Below are 18,904 nucleotides of genomic sequence, written 5' to 3'. Positions count from 1 at the left end.
ATCCCTGAGCAATCTGATCTAGACCTGCTTGGAGCAGGTGGCTGGGCCAGATGACCTACAGAGGTCCCTTCCACAAAGAACTGCATTCATATTATCTTTTATGAAGTATTATCAGCTGGAATTTTATTTTGGGCCATAAGTTGGCAGCTGGTTTGATTCTGCTGTCCAAGCAGGTTGAAAAGCTTTTTGTCACATGAAGGTAAAGGTTTCTCTTGCGAGAACACTTTAAATTTGGTTACAGAGTACAAATTGGGATAAATGTTAAGTGTAAATACTTCATGTCCTGTCTTTACTTAAAAGTTCTCTTCAGTAGCTCACGCTTTAGCTCTCCTTAATCAGGTAAGCTTTTGCATCTTAAAAACTGAGGAGACAGAGTCAAAGCAAAAGCTGATATCAACACAGTCTGCACAGGTTTTTTGAGCCATCTGTTACATGTCTGAAACTTGTGCAGTTGTCAGTGCTGGAAACAGGTATTGCTCTCTTTCTGTGGAGTTGTTAGTTCCTTCTGGGGTTCTGTTGCCATAATTAGTCAAATTAATATTTCATCAGGTCTGTCTATTTGTTTAACAGCTTAAAAATGTTGTGTGAATAGAGTACTGTCCCCCAATGTGATATACAGAGTTCAGATCTGGGTCTTGTTTTAATGTTATTTGAGCTGAAAAATTATGCTTTGTATTAAGCAGCGAAAAGTCTTGAACTGGAACCTTTCAAACAGCCAGCTAGGTAGCTGTCGGACTCTGGAGCGTGGTCTGTGCGTGCCAGTTCGTAGCACAAACGGCCATTAGCCGGAGCAGAGCCAGCAGGTTGAGGACAGTGAGCTGGATGCGTGGTGGGCTGCATCCAGAGCACCACATCCAGGTTTGAGCTCCCCAGTATGTCACTGTCAAAGACTTTATTAGACTGAGACGAGCTTGCCTGGCCCTCTACCAGCATGGCTAGGAGATGAAGCATGTGCCTTAGGAGAGGCTTGTTTGGCCCAAAGAAGTCTCAGGGCCAGGGGATGGACCCCCTAGCAGCCCACCAGTACCTGAAGGGAGGTTATCAAAGTCATGGAGACAGGCTTCTCACAGTGATGCATGGCAGAAGGACAAGTGACAACGACCTGAATTGAAACCTGGGAAGCGCATCTTTATGAACAGTCTGATCCTGCCAGTAGTCTGTAGCATCTGTAACAACAGGTGACCAGTGCTAGCTTTTCTGTTTACGGCCTTTTTTTAGTGGGTAGGACAAATATAACTAAAGGGAGACATCTCTCTGCTGAATCTAAGGAGAAATTGTGCGCTAAACCCATCTTGCACTCTTTAGTCAACTTTTCAGGAGGTTTTACGTATTTACTGAGAGTGGGATGAGAACTTCCACAGCCATGGGGCAATTGGGATAAAAGCAAATAAGCAAGTACCTTGTCATGGTGACCTACAAATTTGCTTTTCTGAAGTATTTCTGACTAACTTAGTAATTCAGGTAATACCCATATCTATATGATAATTTTGTTAATATATGCAATATTTGAATTCCCACTCTTATGTAAGTTCTTTCTAAACATGCTTACTTTACCACTTTGATGAAATAATCTGTATTATAAATGAAGAGATAAAATCATTTTTTCCTTGCACATCTATATAACATTTGCAAAGCTAATATTTGCAAATATTTTTGCTAATATATTTGCAAAGCTACAGTTATGCTTTTATATTCTGACAAAAACTGCACCAATCAAAGCTATAGTGCTTCATGGGAATTTAGGAGGTTGTATCAGTAAACAAGCTAGATGAAAGCTTTTGTTTGTCTTTAGAAAATGAAACAGGAAGCAGTTTCATTAATACACTTTCAGAAGAGACAAGAATCTGTGTAAAGCTTTTAAAACTGGTCTTTCAGTTCATTTTACTTTCAACAGATCAAATAGGGAAAGCTATGGCAGTTAGACATCCTCTGTTAACACCCCGTGGTTTATATTCTCAGTTCATGTCAGACATACAAGTACTGCTTTCCGGGAAGGCACAGAAGCTCACCCCAGAGCTCCGCTTCTCCCTTTTCCCTCATAGGGAAGTGGAGAGAACCACATACTGCCTGCTCCCCTTTTTCAAAAGGAGACCCCAACAATCGGGAGTTAAATTGAGGCGTTTGGCTGTTTGTCTGTTAGCTTTTCTTGGCTTATAAAGAGCTCACAAATAGTTTAGTGAGAATCTCTTACGTAAAAATGTCAACTGAGTAAAATAAGATGCCTGCAAAGTTGTAATAAAGAATTAGTGCAATTAGATTTTTTTATAGATCTGTTTTGAATACAAATAAGTTGTTCATAGGCTGCAGTTGCCTTCCTGAAGTATAGATCTTTGATTTCATACATAAAAAAGTAATAAACAAAAATCCAATGATTTGCTCTACTCTGTGTGTGTTCAGCGTACTTGAAATAATTAAGTTGCAGTAAGAAGGGCATGGGAATTTCTTTTTTATTCCAGATCATGTCGGTGCATTTCATGATAATAGTTCAGTAAGAGTTGCAAATATTTCTGTCATGTTCTGGCTTGGGGTATGAAGCAAGGTTAATTTATAATGATAAAGCTTCTGAGGTAGCTGTACTGTTCTGGGATGGCTTGTTTGATCCTTGAAGGTAGTCCGGAGTCACTGGTGCAAAGCCGTAGCTCAAGTCTGCTGTAAAGCAGTTTTGTCATAGATGGCTATTCCCAGTTGGGAAGGGGGTGCTAGGCCAGCCAGAGCCTTACACCACTTCTCAAACACAACGACACTCTCTAAGTGTTATTGATCCAGACCCAGGCAAATTGTATAAAAGGTATTAAATGTTTCCAGGATCAATATGCAGAATTCACAATGGAGAGGATGCAAAAAATGTTTGAAACTTGTAAACCAGGTGTGTTGTTGAGATGACATATGGAGAGTTTTATCCACTGCTCAGAGTAAATAAATAAATAACTAAAAAGGAGGAGTTGTTAACTCAGTGACATGTGTTTGAGTTTCTGCTTAAACTGTTTTCCTGGTGGGCACTGGTCTGTGATGTAGCCGAGAGTTGTTTCTTGCCTTATTCTTGGCCACAGTTAGAATATTGTTCACTTGTGGCTAGTTATCCTTTTTTTAATATTGGAGCTGGTCTAGGTGTCAGACTTTAATTTCTGCATCAGCAAATACCTCTACATTTGTTACCAGCCCTGGATCTGCCAAGTTTTCCTGAAATCTAGTTCAGAAGAATTCTGCTTTTGTAAGCCATGTTATATATACTTTTTTTTTTTAATACAGTGAATTCGTCAATGGTACTAATAAGATGTGTTTGGTTGATGTTTTTGATGATTTTTATAATTTTTAAAGGCTTGTCTTGAATAAATAATTGAGTTTTTTATAGTAGTCTGTTATAGAGGACAGTGGTAAGTGTACATGACTATAGGGTGTGTATGTGTATAACTTTTGTAAGTTGTGTTTATGGCTAAATATATATATATGTGGGGTATATATAAATTTAAAACTATTAAAAAGCATGTATTTGTTGCCTTTAGTTTGCATTATGTATTTGTTGCATTAATGATTTTTTGCTTAAAATTCACCAAGGTAGTCCATGCAGGCTTCCAGATGATGCTACTGTATTATGGCTATATATGTTCAACTTTAAAAGACCTTTGCCAAAGAGTGTTACCACCGGAACATTCATGTGCATGGGCTGGCGCGATGTACCCCCCACCCACAGACAGCATTGTGCAGTGTCCGTACGAGGGCATGGTGTGGCTGTTCACTATGTTTACGTGTTGTCTTTCTGTACAGTGCTGTTACTGAGCAGTACAGTAATATAAAAATAAATCATAACTGCTTATTTGAGAAGTACTGCTACTATTTAACTGTGCATTTGAGACACATTGGGTGTAATAACTAAAGTTGCCTTTCCTTCTCTGCTCTTTGCCAGTTTCCTATTTTCTCTCAGCAGTGATTTATGCGTGGCAAGCTCTTCTCACTTGTGTGATTTGTTGATGCAGCCTGTGGCTGCAGATGTGTGAGTGGGTGTACCTGGGCATAGGGGCATGTTACTTTACTGTGATACAGAATCCAGACATTTTTTGCCTCCATTCTCCATTTGATTGAAAGACAACTTTTTAAAATCACAAGGTTCATCCTTACATTTTCCGAGGGGTCATAACCAGGCAAATGTCTAATCTTCTTTTTCTCTAGTGTAAAGTGCCTTGCTTATTTTTCTGTAGTTCAGTTAGTGTTGAGTGTGTGTTTTTTTTTTGCTCTTGCTACAGAAATTAATTTAAATCTATACGTAGTAGCTTTTCTTCAGTGACCATCAAATGCTGTACCCCAAGGCATTTGTCTGCCTCAGTTATTAGAATGCTCCCTGAGTCTTGAAACATGAACAGTCAACCCTCAATTTAAAAATAAAGCAATGGTGGTGGTGGGGTAAAAACGCTGAGAGCTCAGAGTACGTAGGATCCGAGGAAGGCTTTGCATAGTGTTCAGTTAGTGCAGGTGTCCTGGTGCTGTGCAGCGGTCCAGAGAGACTCTGTGCCAGAGACTTGTATTTCACTAGCTGGAACAAAACTGGATGTCTCTTAAGGTGTTTATCTTTAGACTGTACAGCTTTTATTTTGGGCTCCTCAAACAACAAATACAGCAAATCCTTCATCTCAATAGCAAATCTAAGCAAACTGGTGATACTACTGGGTTTTCTGTTATTTCCTCCAGTTCCCTGATGCATTATTTATCTTGGTGCTGGTGTAGCTGGAATGGACTGCAGTTTTCCATGTCACTTGAGGGCATATGCTGCATCTCTGTCCTTTCCATGTGACTGATGATGTGCCTATCATCTGGCTATATACCTTTCTGCTAAGTCTCAATTTTTAACTCTATAGTTGGTCAGCTTGCTTTTCCAAGAGTAGCATTATGACTTAAATTTGTGAAGGGTCAGTTTTATTGCAACTTAATTTACATGTGTAATGAACTCTGCCACAAATGTTGAATTTCATGGGATAGAAAAACTTGTGTGAATATGTTTTTAAAATAAGATCCCTGAAAACACTGCGTTATGTGTGTCTTTTCCTTACCTTTCCACTGTTCTCATTTCTTTCACTAGTGTCCTCAAAGATCAATAAAATCCTCATTTGTAAATGAGGTTATTATATTTTTATATATTGTGAATCAATAGTGTGATTGGAAGTGGTTGCTTTACTAGTGTAGGAGACCAGGGGAGTGAGAGCGGCTGTACAATTAGCTGTGCTGTGTAGAGAATTAACCGGTAATCTGTCAGATTAGTCCCCCAAGGTAGGGACCGTCAAAGTGAATGCTAACGCTTGAGCTCTTTTGCCCTCTCCCTTTCCCCCTTGTGCAAGGCCGCTGCAAGGGGCCTGCCGACGTTGCTGGTCGTTGTCCTCCCAGAGCTGTTGGGCTGAAGAACAAAACCCACTCGTGGCTGCGGACATGCCTCAGCTGTGAGTGGCAGGATGCTCAGAGCCTGAACTGGAGAAAGTTTTGCTGTATGTTTGTTCTGCTCTTAGGTGCTCCCTAGCATCTGCTGTCGACTACTGTGACAAGACACTGAGTTAAAAGGATTCTTTTTGCTGTGATCTGATGTGGCTGTTCTTCTGTTTCTAGGCCCTCTTAGATAGTCCTTGCTTGATCTAACATTAAAGGTATTTGTTAAGATTTTTTTCCTCTTTTATGAAGCATGACAGAGGTCTCTCTTTAGAGAGACACTGGAAATGATTTTCAGCAGCTTTCAATTTGGTTCTTGCTTGCATATTATTTTTTTAATGTTCAATCCTTTTCCCACTTTAAGCTTCCTATAGAAACTGGGTTTCTTCTTTTCCTCTTCATGTATCTTCCTGTATGCCACTTTTGACCGTTGGCTGTGATTGGAACACACCTGACTTTATAACAGCATTCCCCCTTGCCCTTCACACTTCTCCTGCAAGCATCCTTTGTAATCTCTGTAATCGCCCTGACTGGATGAATTGAATAGGTGGGCTGGAGGAAATCCACTGCAAGCAGGGAGATTGTTCACTGAAGTGCCACTCTTGTCTCACTTAAAGCGCATCTTTAAATGAATTTGCTACATCAAATATGTTCTGTTGCATGCCCCCTAACCTTGTTGGCATCTGAGAAATCGTAATACTGCTTTACCCTTTGTGCAGAGATCTTGGATACTCCAGTGTGTTTAGTACTTGGAAAATATTTAAGTAATTGGTTTCAGCAAATAATCCTCTTGTGATGTATGGGGACTTTTATCTGTATTTATATTCTAAACCATTTTTGAATTACAAGTCTGGCAAAAAAACCCTCAAAAAACAACAAACCTGAGGCAGCGAATCTGCTCCCTGAGTACCTGGGCTTGGTTTGGAAACCAGCAGGGAAATCTCCATGGGGAGCTAAACTGCTTGTCTAGCCCTGGTGAGGGTTTGGGCGAACCAGTTACTCAAGTCTGAAGACCTGAAGCCCTGGGTCCAAACAGGGTGTAAGTAGGGGAAGGTGGAGGAATCTCTTGCTAAGTGGTTAGCATCTTGCCTGCATTGTGCGTAATAATATGTATTTTGAGTCTTACAAATGGGTTTTCTGGCTTTTTAACTCTTTGAAAGCCACTGTTTGTTTTTAATGTTGTACATACCTGAAGAGGTAAATTACGTTCCAGAAGATGGGAACTCTAGGAAAAGAAATCTATTACTCCAGGAAAAAATGGAAATTGTGTTCACCTACGATAACAAATGTAGTATTGTCAGTAGCTAAACATATGGTAACCATTTCTGTGGAAAAGGCAAAGTACTATTGTTCATGATGATGAACAGAAGTACATTTTCTTCCTTTTGTAGGTGTCTTTACAGTGCCCTCTAGTAATCTTCTGTAGAAATGCTAGATGTATCCTTTCTCAGACCAATTTGATAAAGTAATGAAAATGGTCACTGGAGGAATTAAAAAAAACAACAACTAATTGAAATCTGGTCCCCTATAACTGATGTGCTTTCTGAAGGAAGCACTACTGATATTAAAAATTGCTTGCCATTCTTTTCTTTTTCATCCTTGATCAGGAGGAGTATGAAAACTATAAGCACTCTGAAGTCAGATTACTCTAAAAGCTACCAGAGCTGACGACTATAAATGGGGCATTTCAGTAATGGGGTTTCAGCCAGGGCTGTGAAGTTACAAACAAAGAAACTAATTTGATCTTTTTGCTTGAAGTATGGGGAAGAAAATCGCAGGGGAATAAGAGCCATACAAAGCATTCAAAAATGGGCAAAAAAAATTCTCCTGGCATAGTGTTAATTTCATATGAAAGGTAATCACTTTGGCTTATTTTGACAGAGAAGTTTGACATTGGATGAAGGCTTTGTTAGGGGGTAGAGTGCACATTGGTTTTTGTAGTGCTTGCTTACCCTGATGACAGTCATCACCCTGAAAGCATCTTAGTTCTGCTGTTAGATCATATATTGAACAACTAATCCCAAGAGATTTTGATTAGGGTAGCTTCTGTGCCTGGGGTTTAAGTCAAAAAGGTTATACCTTATTATCATTCTAGCTTATTTCTGTTATTAGTAGCAATAGAAAAGGGATATCATATGCAAGAATGTTTTGTCCTTTGTGTCAAGTGAAACATGGTACCATTTTTAAATCCTGTGCAAGCTTAAAAGGATGTACTAGTTAAAGAGATTGGCTATTTGAATGAAAGCTGATCATTTTCTGAAATGAGAGAAATTACTTTAGTAATGCCACAAAAAAAGGAAAAGGTGGATAAAATCCTTTAAGCTCTCCTTCTGAAATAGTTATGAAAAGAAATCTGCAATTAGGATATTCAGAGCATTTTCTTCATTGGCTTAACTCGAATATGTGGCATTAGGTGGTCTGGTTTGCTTTTCCTTTGATTTGGAAAAGCAAAATCTCTTTGAAAGGATGTTCCTTGCAGAAGTTGAGAAGTTCATGGGTGTTTGTTCCTAGATGTGTTCCATAAAACCTAAGGGTTGTTTTTTAGCAACTGGAAAGAAATCCAGATTTCGGGTCGCAGGTGTTATAAAGGATTCTTTTTCCTTGCACATGAGGAGGAATAAAAATTTGGAGGAATAAAAATGAGGAGGAATAGAATTTGGTTTTGAAATAGGGCTGGTAGACAGTTTTCTGGGTTTCAGTGTAGGTTTGAGGCAGATGTAGAAATCCTTGCAAGACAGTAAGTGTCTAACAGTGGCACTCCGGACTAGACAAGAGAGGGAAATGTCCGCAGTGGGGATTTCTTTTGGGACAAGTTGCACAAGAGTACCAGTAGAAGTGGTTATAGCGAATCGTGCTTTAGGGGAAACTGCTGCAAGAGGAGTTTGTGCCATTTGTTCTCCTTCAGTTTTCCAAGCTTAATGGAACTGTAGCCCCTTAGTAAAGGGGCTGTAATGGTTGCGTGGCAGCTTATTAGCTGGCTGTTTAAGGGTGCTGTTGTCACAGAACTGACAATTGAGCAGCAGTGCTGTAAATAATAAAGTTGCTTCCATGTGTTCAAAATCCAGATAAAAATTTCTAACTCCCTAGAGGTGTTAGAAAGGCCATGCAACTAAACACCAGACATAAATGCATCTCTTAAGATGTTTGATATTTGAGATTACAATCTATGTTTGGATTTTGCTGCTGATCATTATCTTGTTTTCCTTCCCATTATTTAATAATATATGAGGAGATGGTATCACTTACAGAAAGAGTAGTTAGAGTAAATGCATGGATGCTTACTTTTCAGTGTTTTGCTGCAGGCACACTGTACACTATTCGGATACTTTTTTCTTAATTCTATTTTCTCCATACTTTTTTTAAATGGGTTTTTTTAATATAATTTTGTGCTTGAGGTCTGTCATGAAGGTCAGTTAAGACTGAGCAATAATTTGTTATTAACAAGTGAAAGGTAACTGGAAGTATAGACAAAGCTGTAAAAAGCATTGTTTCAAAATGTAGCTTGCTTTGTTTGAATTCGTTCTTTGTTTATTGACTGCTGTCTGAAGGGCCAAGGTGCTCCTAAGTTACTGAAGGCAAAGTCTTGAAACATACATTATTTCTATATGTTACAGTAATTCTGCTGCTGATGGTGACTATTTTGACTTTCGTGTTCTTGTTAGTACATGCTGTCAAAAACCTTCTCAACTCAGTAATTAAACCGTTAAGAGAATCTAATACGCAAAAATACTTAGGTTTTCACAACTTCGTAGATGTGTTGCCTTTTTTGCAGCTTTTAGATGGATGCCTTTTGAAAAGCACAGGAGCAGAAAGGCAGAGTTCCTTCTAAGTAAAAGCTGCCATCTGTGTGTGGATGACAGCCTGCACCTGGGCCTGTTGGTATTCAGGTAGGTGCTCTTCACAGTGGACCATAAAGAAAATTTCTCTAAACTTACCATTGTATTGAGGAGAATGATTGAGGGCACAGGTCTTCTGGTGGTATCCTAGGCTGTTAGTGTTTGCTCAGTATTGTCCACTTGGTCTGTATTGTAAGAAGGCACCTGCACACAGGACTGACAACTAAAGAGAAGAGGACAAAGCCATCCAGTGTTAATGCTGCTCTCTTTCAGGAGAATTTGCTTGGAAAAGCAGTTTTCTTCCTGTCTTTCTGCAGCACAGAATAAGCCGTTCTACTAAAAAAGCTCTGTATGGATTGTTTCCCCGTCACAAAAAAAAGGGTATGTCTCCCTTACGGATCGCAGCCCCTTCTCTGGTGGGCTAGGGCAAATCTGAGGCCGCGTGGCATTCTTCAGATGTCATTGCTAGCCCACAATGCTTAATGGTGCTGGGGCAAAGATGAATCATACTTTTTGATGAATATCTTTATTAAAGTCTATTAAATCATAAAAAGAGAAAATCTGCCTGTGCTGAAGGAGAAAGGAATCTACTAAGTCTGAGAAAATCTAGATTTATACATGGCATTACTTACCTTAAAATGTTACATCACTTGCTGTCCTAGGTTCCACTGTCAGCCTATCACTGGAATTATTAAAGTACCAGCAGGATTTATATTGTACATCTGCAGTCAGGGATAGCTCTTTATGCTTTTTCCTTTTTTTCTTGATACTTAAGTGCAATACCATTTTTGTCTCATAATTTATGGATTGTGGAGTCTTTGCAAAGAAATAAATGAAATGACGTTTACAAAATGCAGTTTAGAGAATTTGACCTTGGTTTTTCAGTATAAGTGAACTTGCCAACCACCATGTATACAGTTTTGCTTTGGATGTGCTTTTAAAAAAAATAGTCATAATGATCTTTAGTTGCCTGATGTATGTTGCCATCATATGCAGTGTAATTTGATCAGGTAGTCTATACTGTATATTCCCTATGAGGGGAAAATGTAATATTAAGCAGAAAGTCTACCTTTGCCTAAACCAGGGGTCGTCAAACTATGGCCCATGGGCCAGATACAGCCCTCCCGGGTCCTCAATCGGGCTCCTGGTATTTACAGACCCCCCTGCCCCCGCCCCCCCCCGGGAGTTTGGGGGGGGGACGGGACACGGGATCAAGCAGCTGCAGATGACTGCCTGCCCCTTCATCCACACGCCAGCCCCCTGGTTAAAAAATTTGAGGACCCCTGGCCTAAACATTCAGTCTGCTGTGGTATATTGTAATGCCATGTATGAATTTTGCTTATTGGGTAGTACACAATTTTTTAAATGTTGACATTTGTAACAAAAAAAAGTTACCAACATGCTAATACTTAAATTTTATTTAGAGATCAATGCATGGAGCAATTTGTCCATATAGATAATGTGCTTCTTAGTAATGACTATTTTCACAAAACCACAAAAACGAGTTTATTGTGAGCTCCTGCTGGCAGCTTGCAAAGAATAGTGTTTGTAACACCTTCAGTTAAAATACGTTTGGCTAATTCTTGAAGACAGCTTTTTTTTTTTAATGATCTAGGTTAGGAAGGGCATGACATACTGTTTTTAGGATTACAAGGGCCATTGGGAATGTTAATTAAATTCTGGTGAAAAGCCTTTTAAAAGCTCAGTCCTGCAGCAAGAGCTTGGATATTTTATCATGTCCTTGCAGTACATAAAAAGGGGCTTTATAATAGTTCCTGCCAGTCTGATTAGGATTTTGTCAAATGCTTCTATTTTAAACGTCAGTTTTCAAGGGTGTTACGTAGTCTTAAACTGCTTTGGAATCTAACTTAAAAGGATGAGTATCATCCCCCCCCCATTGACATGTCTTTACTCAACAGGTAAAAGTAAGTAATCTTTCTTCATCAAAGCCCTATATGACTCTTTCCAGTGACCAAATCCTTGTGTACTACTAATCTCATGTCAGGTATTTTTGATGAAAGATGGGTTTGGTTGCCTTAATTTATCATCCTGTTTGGAAAAAGTGGTTATACCTGTGCTTCACATTTTCTTTGTGGATGGTCCTTGAAAAATGGAATGCAGTTCCCTTCCACAAGTTATGTGAAATCTGGTATTACAGTCCTCTGCTTTGAATGCAGCTGGTCAACATCAGGAAAAAAATCACAACCAAATAGTTTTGGTGGCAGCAGTGGATTAAAGTTAAATCTATAGCACTGGTAGTGGGGAAATCTTCTGAAATACATTGCCGAGCACCAGTTTGAGGTAATTTATATGTACTATGTAGAACTAAGATCAAAGTGGTTTTGTCTGAAGTTATTTTTGTAAATTCCATAATTTCTGAAGACCTTGTGTCAGGCAGTTTTTAAAGCACACATTTAAATGATTTATGTTTGATATTGGAATGCTGGTGTCTTTCAGAAATTAACTGGGTAACAAAGGAAAGCTTCTTCCCACTTGAGCAGGCACTTTGTATTTACTGTTGTAGGCATTTCCTCACCTGCAGCTTTGTTAAAGATGTTCTGCTGCACAAAATGTGATGCAGCTAGCAGAACATACAAAAAAATGAAAGTAATCCTTCTGTAGGTGTGGTAGCAGTGAAAAGAAAGCTAAAGGAAGGCTTGGATTTCTTTGTCCCACTGAGGTATACTGCCCTTTGAAAATGCAGCATTTGGAAAGAGCAATCGATGAGCTCTTTCTGTCTTACCTAGCTGCCTTCACATTTCCTGTGGCTGGAAAGTGTTATGTTAAAACTGTTCTTTTGAGTTTAAAAACCTTTTCGTGGTCTTTGGGGAAGCATGCTGTAAGGAGAAGTTCAGGCAGATTCATCTTAACTTTGCGAACTTCCGTCATATCTCAAATATGCTCTTTTTGATCCTTTTCAGGTGAGAAGGGTTGCATGCTCTGGTCCTTTGTCCTAATACTGAGAGGATAAGAGATCAACTAGGCTTAGCAAAGGAAGGCTAAAAGTGATTCATTGTTAAATATTTTCAAATAATTTTTCTGTGATGAGTTTTATCTTGGCTGAAACAATTTCAGAACTCTTGGTTAATTTTGACAACTTGAGACATGAGCTTGAAGAAGGACTAGAAAAGCTCAAAATATTTTAAATGGGAGGAGTGGAGGAGCTTGCGATGTATAAAAGTAGTCAGCTTGGCTTTGGTTCCTGAGGGGTGAGTGAGCAAACTTTTTTTCTGACTTCTTCTGGAAGGTAATGTGGCTAGGAGGGTTAATTGATGTAGAATTGTCAAGGAAATATTTTCCAGACCATTCTGATTTCCTTAATAGCTTAAAATGTTTCATAGAAAAAAAATAAATTCCCTTATTCTTTCCTCAGCAACCACCATCCAATTACGCTTTTGTAAGGAAACGGAAACATGGTCTTAACTTACATAGGATAGCTATGAAAAAGGATGGATAAGTGTTGAGAGAAGTAGTAAGGACAATGATACTGAAGCTGCGTTGTGGGGGATTTTGCACTTGTGTATTCTGAGTAAACTTCTATTACATGTCTTTCACTTGCAGCTGGAGGACAGAGTAAGCTATGTTTGTTAAATTTTCACACAATTTAAAGCTCAAAGAGGTAGGACAAGGTTAGAGTTCAACATCAGTAAACTTTTTTGGAAGGAGGAAGAATTTAGAGGAGCCAAGTGAAAGTTAATACAGTTAGGCAGGAGTAATCAGCTAGTCAAACATTAAATGGAAAAGAACAAACCTTATGGCAGTTTCTGAGAAAAGGATCTAGGGATTACAGTGGTGAAGGGATTATGGATCGATGTAGTCAGCCGTGTTATGCTTCTGCACTAAAACTGAATTGCCTGTATTTTGGGAGGGATGAAGAAAGGAGTTGCAGAGCTTCCAAAACATGTGAAATGACACCGTACCTGCACCCAACACTGATATTGTCTCTGCTGGAGCACCCTGTTGTGGTTTGGGCTCAGCGCTTTGGGGAGGAACGTGGGCTGGTTGGAGGGGGTTCACAGAGTTAATAGTCGGCGCCCTACTGTTTGCCTAGTACTAAATTAGATATGCTAAGCCTAAAGGAAAGGGTAGAGAAGGTTTTAAGTCCTTGAATATGTAGAAGACTGCTGGGAAAGATTAACAGCCTGTGCCCCGTACCCGCATTGGCAAAAAGAACTACGCTTAAATCCTAGCAGTACTGCTTGATAGTCCTAATACAGAGCGTGAAGTACTGGAACTGAATGCCTGTGGGAAGTGCCGGGTCTCTATCACTGGTGTTCAAGAGCAGTTCTGGGGTGTGGGGTGTGTGTGGAGTATCTGTTGGGAATGAGCAAGATTTAGCTGTTCCTGTTTCCGTGATAAGGAAAATAAAGTAAGATAAACTTGTCTTGCTTTTTATGTAAGTTTCTTGGGCCAGCATTATGCAAATCAAGCCACTGATGTGTACATACCTATAGAGTAATGGAATCGTTTAGGTTGGAAAAGACCTTTAAGATCATAGGGTCAGTATGTACGTACACAAACGCCAGCCAAGTATGTGGAAAGAGGAAGGGCTCCCTCCACAAAGTACACAAATTCTGTCCTAAATAATGTGGTTTCCTTTAACTGACTAATCAATAGGTTGATGGAGTGGGAGAAATGGCTTGTTGACAGAAATAGAAGTTTATTAAGGTCTTGTATGTACAAAGCCTTTTCAGGCTGAATCAAGGCTTAAATGAGGTATGAACTGAGTTGGCAGGGGTGTGAATGCAGCCCACCAGCACTTGTCCTGAGTGCCCCTAACTCTAAATTGCAAAACCTCTCTGAGACTGTGGGCTAGAAAGGTCCCAATTCTAGTTTAATGTCCTTCAAGATGGGACATAGTTATTTACCAACCCTTTTATTTTTTTTTTATCCCCCGCCTTCTGTGCAGGAGCATGGTAGTATCCCGAGTTGAAGCAGGCTGTGCTGTGTCTTCACAGGGCTCTTGGCAAGAGCTTTTTTTTTTATGTTATCTCTGAAACCCAGCTGAGAATTTGCTTCTCATTATTCCTGAAAGTCTCTAACCCCTTCTGTGCTGCTATTTCTCCTTGGCATGCACTTTTTTTGACATCCTCAGCTCTATATTCTACAATACTGTTTCCTTGGGCACCTTGTTGCTTCCAGGATAAGAACAATCTTATCCCATCAGTGGATTTGATCTGCTCTAATCTGCATCAAAGCCAGACAAAGCAAACAAGAAGCTGGCCTCCCCTTTGCAGAGGTTTCCTAGTTTTTGTTTGAAAAGCCAGAGAAGAAGGGCAGTGAGCAACAAAACTCAAGGGTATTTGTATTTTGTTCTGGTAAGGGTCTGGATCTATACTGGAATAATGCACAGGAGCTTGTAAATGAGGGGGGGAAAGGCTGATAGCTTGGATAGAATGCTTTCTCTTGGAAAATCTAGAGACAATAAAGCCAAATCTTTAATTTTTTTTTAAAAAAAGACCTTTAGTTTTATGGAGCAATGGAGGCGATCATACTGATAAACAGGTTAAGGTATTTTCATGCCTCTGGGCTTTTCTGCCATTTGGTATATTAGAACTGAAACTTGGTACTCCACATGCAGAGGATCAAGTATATCTGCATGTAGGTGTGATTATACAAACCTAAGTAACATAAGCAGCCCTAGAAATTTTGTATTGTTTTGGGTTTTTCTTGTTGTGTATGTTTGGGGTCTTTTTTGGTTGTCTTTTTATCTCAGGAAAGACATAATCTCATGGATTCGGTTACCAGTGTAACAGGTCTCCAGTCTGAGACTTACTATCACTAGGGAAACTTCAGGCTTTCTATACTTTTCCCCCTTATTCCCTCTTTGAATTCTGGAAGGTAGAAGAACATTTGAATGATATAAATTACACTTTCGTAGGTTATCTGTTGTTTCTTTCACACTACTCCTTCTGCCTTATCTTCAGGTTTCGGTGAATTCCAAGTAGTAAATAGACTTTGTGCAGGAAGGCTGGAGTCCCTCTCCAGGGGGAAGCTGAAGTCTCTTTGGAGACGGGAGACTTTCTGTGCAATTCATTGATACAGGGGATCATATCAATTCGTTAATTAAGGCTATTTTAGAAAGTAAATCCGGCTTAAAAAAGCCCAACAAACAGTCAAGCAATTGAAGAAGCTAAATGCTTACAGGACATACTTTCTTTACACGTAAAGGTCTCCTTCATATTTGTACTTTTTCTAAAAACACAGGCTTCATAATTATTCTGTGATTGAATGAAGCAAATCTGGTTATTAAATGCATATTCCTCTTCAAGGTGGCCTTGACATACTTTGGCATTTCATTATTGACCTTACCGTGAAAGATTTAAGTAGTTTTGAGATGAGTGTTTTTATCATCCTTTCTGATGGGTCTAGTGTGTGTAGTAAAGGCTTAATTTTCTATTTGTGAATGCATTTTAACCCTTTTCTAACAATACCTTTCCCAGGTGTTAGAGATTGCCTTCAAATTTTTAGAGGTGCCTAAAAGGGAAACCACATTCTTACTGTGTTACATATTGCCTACTGCCAGATCGAGGAAACTGGTTTATGGCTAGGTTTGCTACACCAGTGTCAGACAACAATGATGTAACTTACCTACGAAGAACAATGGAGAACAGGTCTTTTTTCACTGCTTTGTTACATTGAACATACGCCTTAAAGACTATATGTAACTGGGAGGTAACACCCACACCCCCCAAGTTCAGGACTCCTTCCCCCACCCCCCTCCTGTTAAGGACTATATACAGACCTTAAAGACCAACCATTTTTTCCTGTGTTTGCTCTGGACCACACGCTAACTGACAGCTTAATGACAGAAACCACTTGAAGTATATATATATTATTTTTTTTAATCTTAGAAAGTGTTACTGGTGGAATCTCTTCTGGTCTCTAGACAACCTGTGACTTTAAAAAGTTATTTTAAAAATGTTTAGAGAAGGGTGGTCTAGGTCTGCTGCTGCGTGCTGAGAATATATTGCTAGACACAGTGCTTGTAAAATATGCTTTATTAATTAGGATTGTAATTTAGTTGTTGCATTTGTATAAAAGTTATTTTCTAGGCCTTGCAAAAAGACCTTGTAAGTTTGGCTGTGTCTGTTTTCAGCTGGCATTTTAAGCGTTTCCTTTTGCAGCTTGCTTTCTTTGTATAAAGGTAGGAGGAATCCCTGCAGCTCTGGGTTCAACTGACTTGCTTCAAAAGCCCTGTTGACCTTTTAGTCTGTGCGTGTTCAGGTTTGCTTTGCTGGTAGACAGCTAGTGATATTTCAGTTTATATTGCCAGGTGGTTTGTACATGAATCCCACGCCTAGTCCCTGAGTGGCAGAAGAGTGGAGTTTGTCAGAGTACATGTGGGGAGCCTTGATACTATTTCCAAGTTACCTTTAAAAACAAAGATGCCATTCTCTCCCAACACAACGCTGTGCTGATTTGGAAAATCTTTCCTGGATGAATTTTTATGCTTTCTTCTGTGGATGGTTAAGCTAAGACAAGTCAAAGTGATATTGACACAGTCTTTCTGCTTGACCAAATACACCAGAAATACAGTAATTAAAATTAATTTCTTAATGCAAATAGATGTTAATTATAGAACTCTTTGGGGAATATTTAAAATGGAAAAGTAATGATGTTTATCCTGAACTAGAACCAAGGTAAAAATATGTTTTATGGCACTTGCAAGATGTTTTAAACTCAGGAGTTGGAAACTTTTTTTTTTCTCGAGGGCTGAATTATTCTTCACGTTTCTTAATCTTTGTTATACAAAAAAAAATACTGCACTGCTGTGGTACGGCACCCATACCACGGAAGGCCAAGGAAAGAGCCATAAGAGTATGTATCATTTGTTATAAATGTGGTACTTGAGCACATATATTACTTTGCGTAAGTTTTGATGAGGCAGAATTCTGTCTGCAATGGCTTGTTCAGAACTGTTAAACCCATATTGATTGCCATATAAGCAGACAAATATGTTTTTGGGATGAAAACTTAGGTGTATTTACTAGTCCATAGGTGTAAATAGCCAAATCAGACAAAGGTCTTGTCATACAGACCAAGCTATTTCTAATTTGTACAGGAAGACGATATTGCAAGTAGTGATGGCTCTTGTGCACATTACAGTATTTTGAAATGAGGATGCAGTTTATGCTTAAGAAATGTAGAAGGCTAACCCAAAAATTGTGTGATGTGATTTGTGTTTTACAGGATCCCTTGTGAGAACCTTCACTCCTTTTTACTTTCTGGTGGAACCAATGGACGTTCTGTCAGTTCGCGGAGCTTCTGTTATAATGAACTGTTCAGCTTATTGTGAAACTTCTCCAAAAATTGAATGGAAAAAAGATGGGACTTTTCTAAACTTGGTGTCAGATGACCGTCGCCAGTTGCTACCAGATGGATCTTTATTAATAAACAGTGTGGTGCATTCCAAGCATAATAAACCTGATGAAGGATATTATCAGTGTGTGGCAACTGTGGAAAGCCTGGGGACCATTGTCAGCAGAACAGCAAAGCTCACGGTAGCTGGTAAGTCTCTTTTTGTTGTTAAGTATAACTAACAGCATGATAATGTAGATATGCACTCTGCCGTTGTGAAAAGAGAAGGGCGCTTTCCAAGAAAGGAAGGATTATTTCATCAGTTATCAGGGAAACTGGGACTGTATCTCTCATTTTACTGGCTGAAAGTTGTCCTATATTCTGTTCATCTAAGCGTCTTAATGTGGTGGTATTCCTTGGAAAATGCTGAAGATCAGGAATGCTGAAATGAATGTATTAAACAGTGTCAGGTGCATGTAATGACAATATAGACTTACCATGGCTTAGAAGGGGAAAAAAAAGAACAAGGTTCTACTTTCTTTATGTATAAATACCCTTTAAAATAACTTTCTCTGCCTGCTTCCATGTTGAGATTTATCTGCCCTCTGTCACGAATCATTTGGGAAGCTCCTAAAAGTTAGCAGTGTGTAGAGTCTCTAAAGAACTGGAAGACTGGTAGAGAAGGCAGGAGTGTTGGGGTTTTGTATTTTTCTGTTTCTTACCAAGTATGAACAAGGAAGTTTGAAAAGTCACAAAGAACAAATTGCTTAAAGCTTTCCTGACAGACATGAAGAAACCAAAGTCATAACCTCACCTTTGATGTTTGAGTGTCCATTAGACATGACATAGTAATAGCTTTTATGTAGGTTGTAGAGAGCAGTAAGTGAAGTTTGCATGTAAAAATAAAGACTCTGATTGGGGAAAGTGACCTGTTTTCAGAACATCATCTGTTTGTATCTTTGGGCTTGGGAGTGTCAGACTGTGTGTGTCTTGGAAACAGTGTAGCTGAAAGAGACTTAGAATTTGTGAGATTTCAAAAACCAACTGAAAAAAAAAAGCTAAACTAAGGCAATGTAACTAGGAAAAAAGCCTATGAAGCAATTTTCTTTTGTTTCTCTAATGATGTTTGCCAGGCCTTTTCAAACAGTTTTTTTTTTTTTTCTTAATAAATGTCTCAAGGTAATGAATTCTTCCTGACTAGTGCTACAGCATCTCCCAGAGCTGCTGCTTACTGTCATTTATATTCTGATGTTATTTCGATTCAGTTAGCTTGTAGCATTGGTGTGAAACATCAGAAACGTCAGGAATAAAAAAATTTGGGGTTTTATATCTTAAAGGAGTGACTTTCAGTGTCTCTG

At 39.1% G+C, this 18,904-nt stretch overlaps 1 protein-coding gene across 9 annotated transcripts in view; it reads left to right on the top strand.

The window, feature by feature from the left end:
- NEO1 (neogenin 1) overlaps positions 1–18,904 on the top strand; it is a 212,119-nt gene that overhangs the window by 48,943 nt on the left and 144,272 nt on the right. For all 9 annotated transcript variants that reach the window (XM_056345733.1, XM_056345732.1, XM_056345735.1 and 6 more), the window contains exon 2: positions 17,439–17,756. In XM_056345733.1, the coding sequence (XP_056201708.1) occupies positions 17,439–17,756 (318 nt within the window). The remainder of the gene's footprint in view (positions 1–17,438; positions 17,757–18,904) is intronic.

Source organism: Falco biarmicus, chromosome 7, assembly GCF_023638135.1.
Source record: "Falco biarmicus isolate bFalBia1 chromosome 7, bFalBia1.pri, whole genome shotgun sequence".
NCBI lineage: Eukaryota > Metazoa > Chordata > Aves > Falconiformes > Falconidae > Falco > Falco biarmicus.
This window is presented reverse-complemented; position numbering and strand designations above follow the sequence as displayed.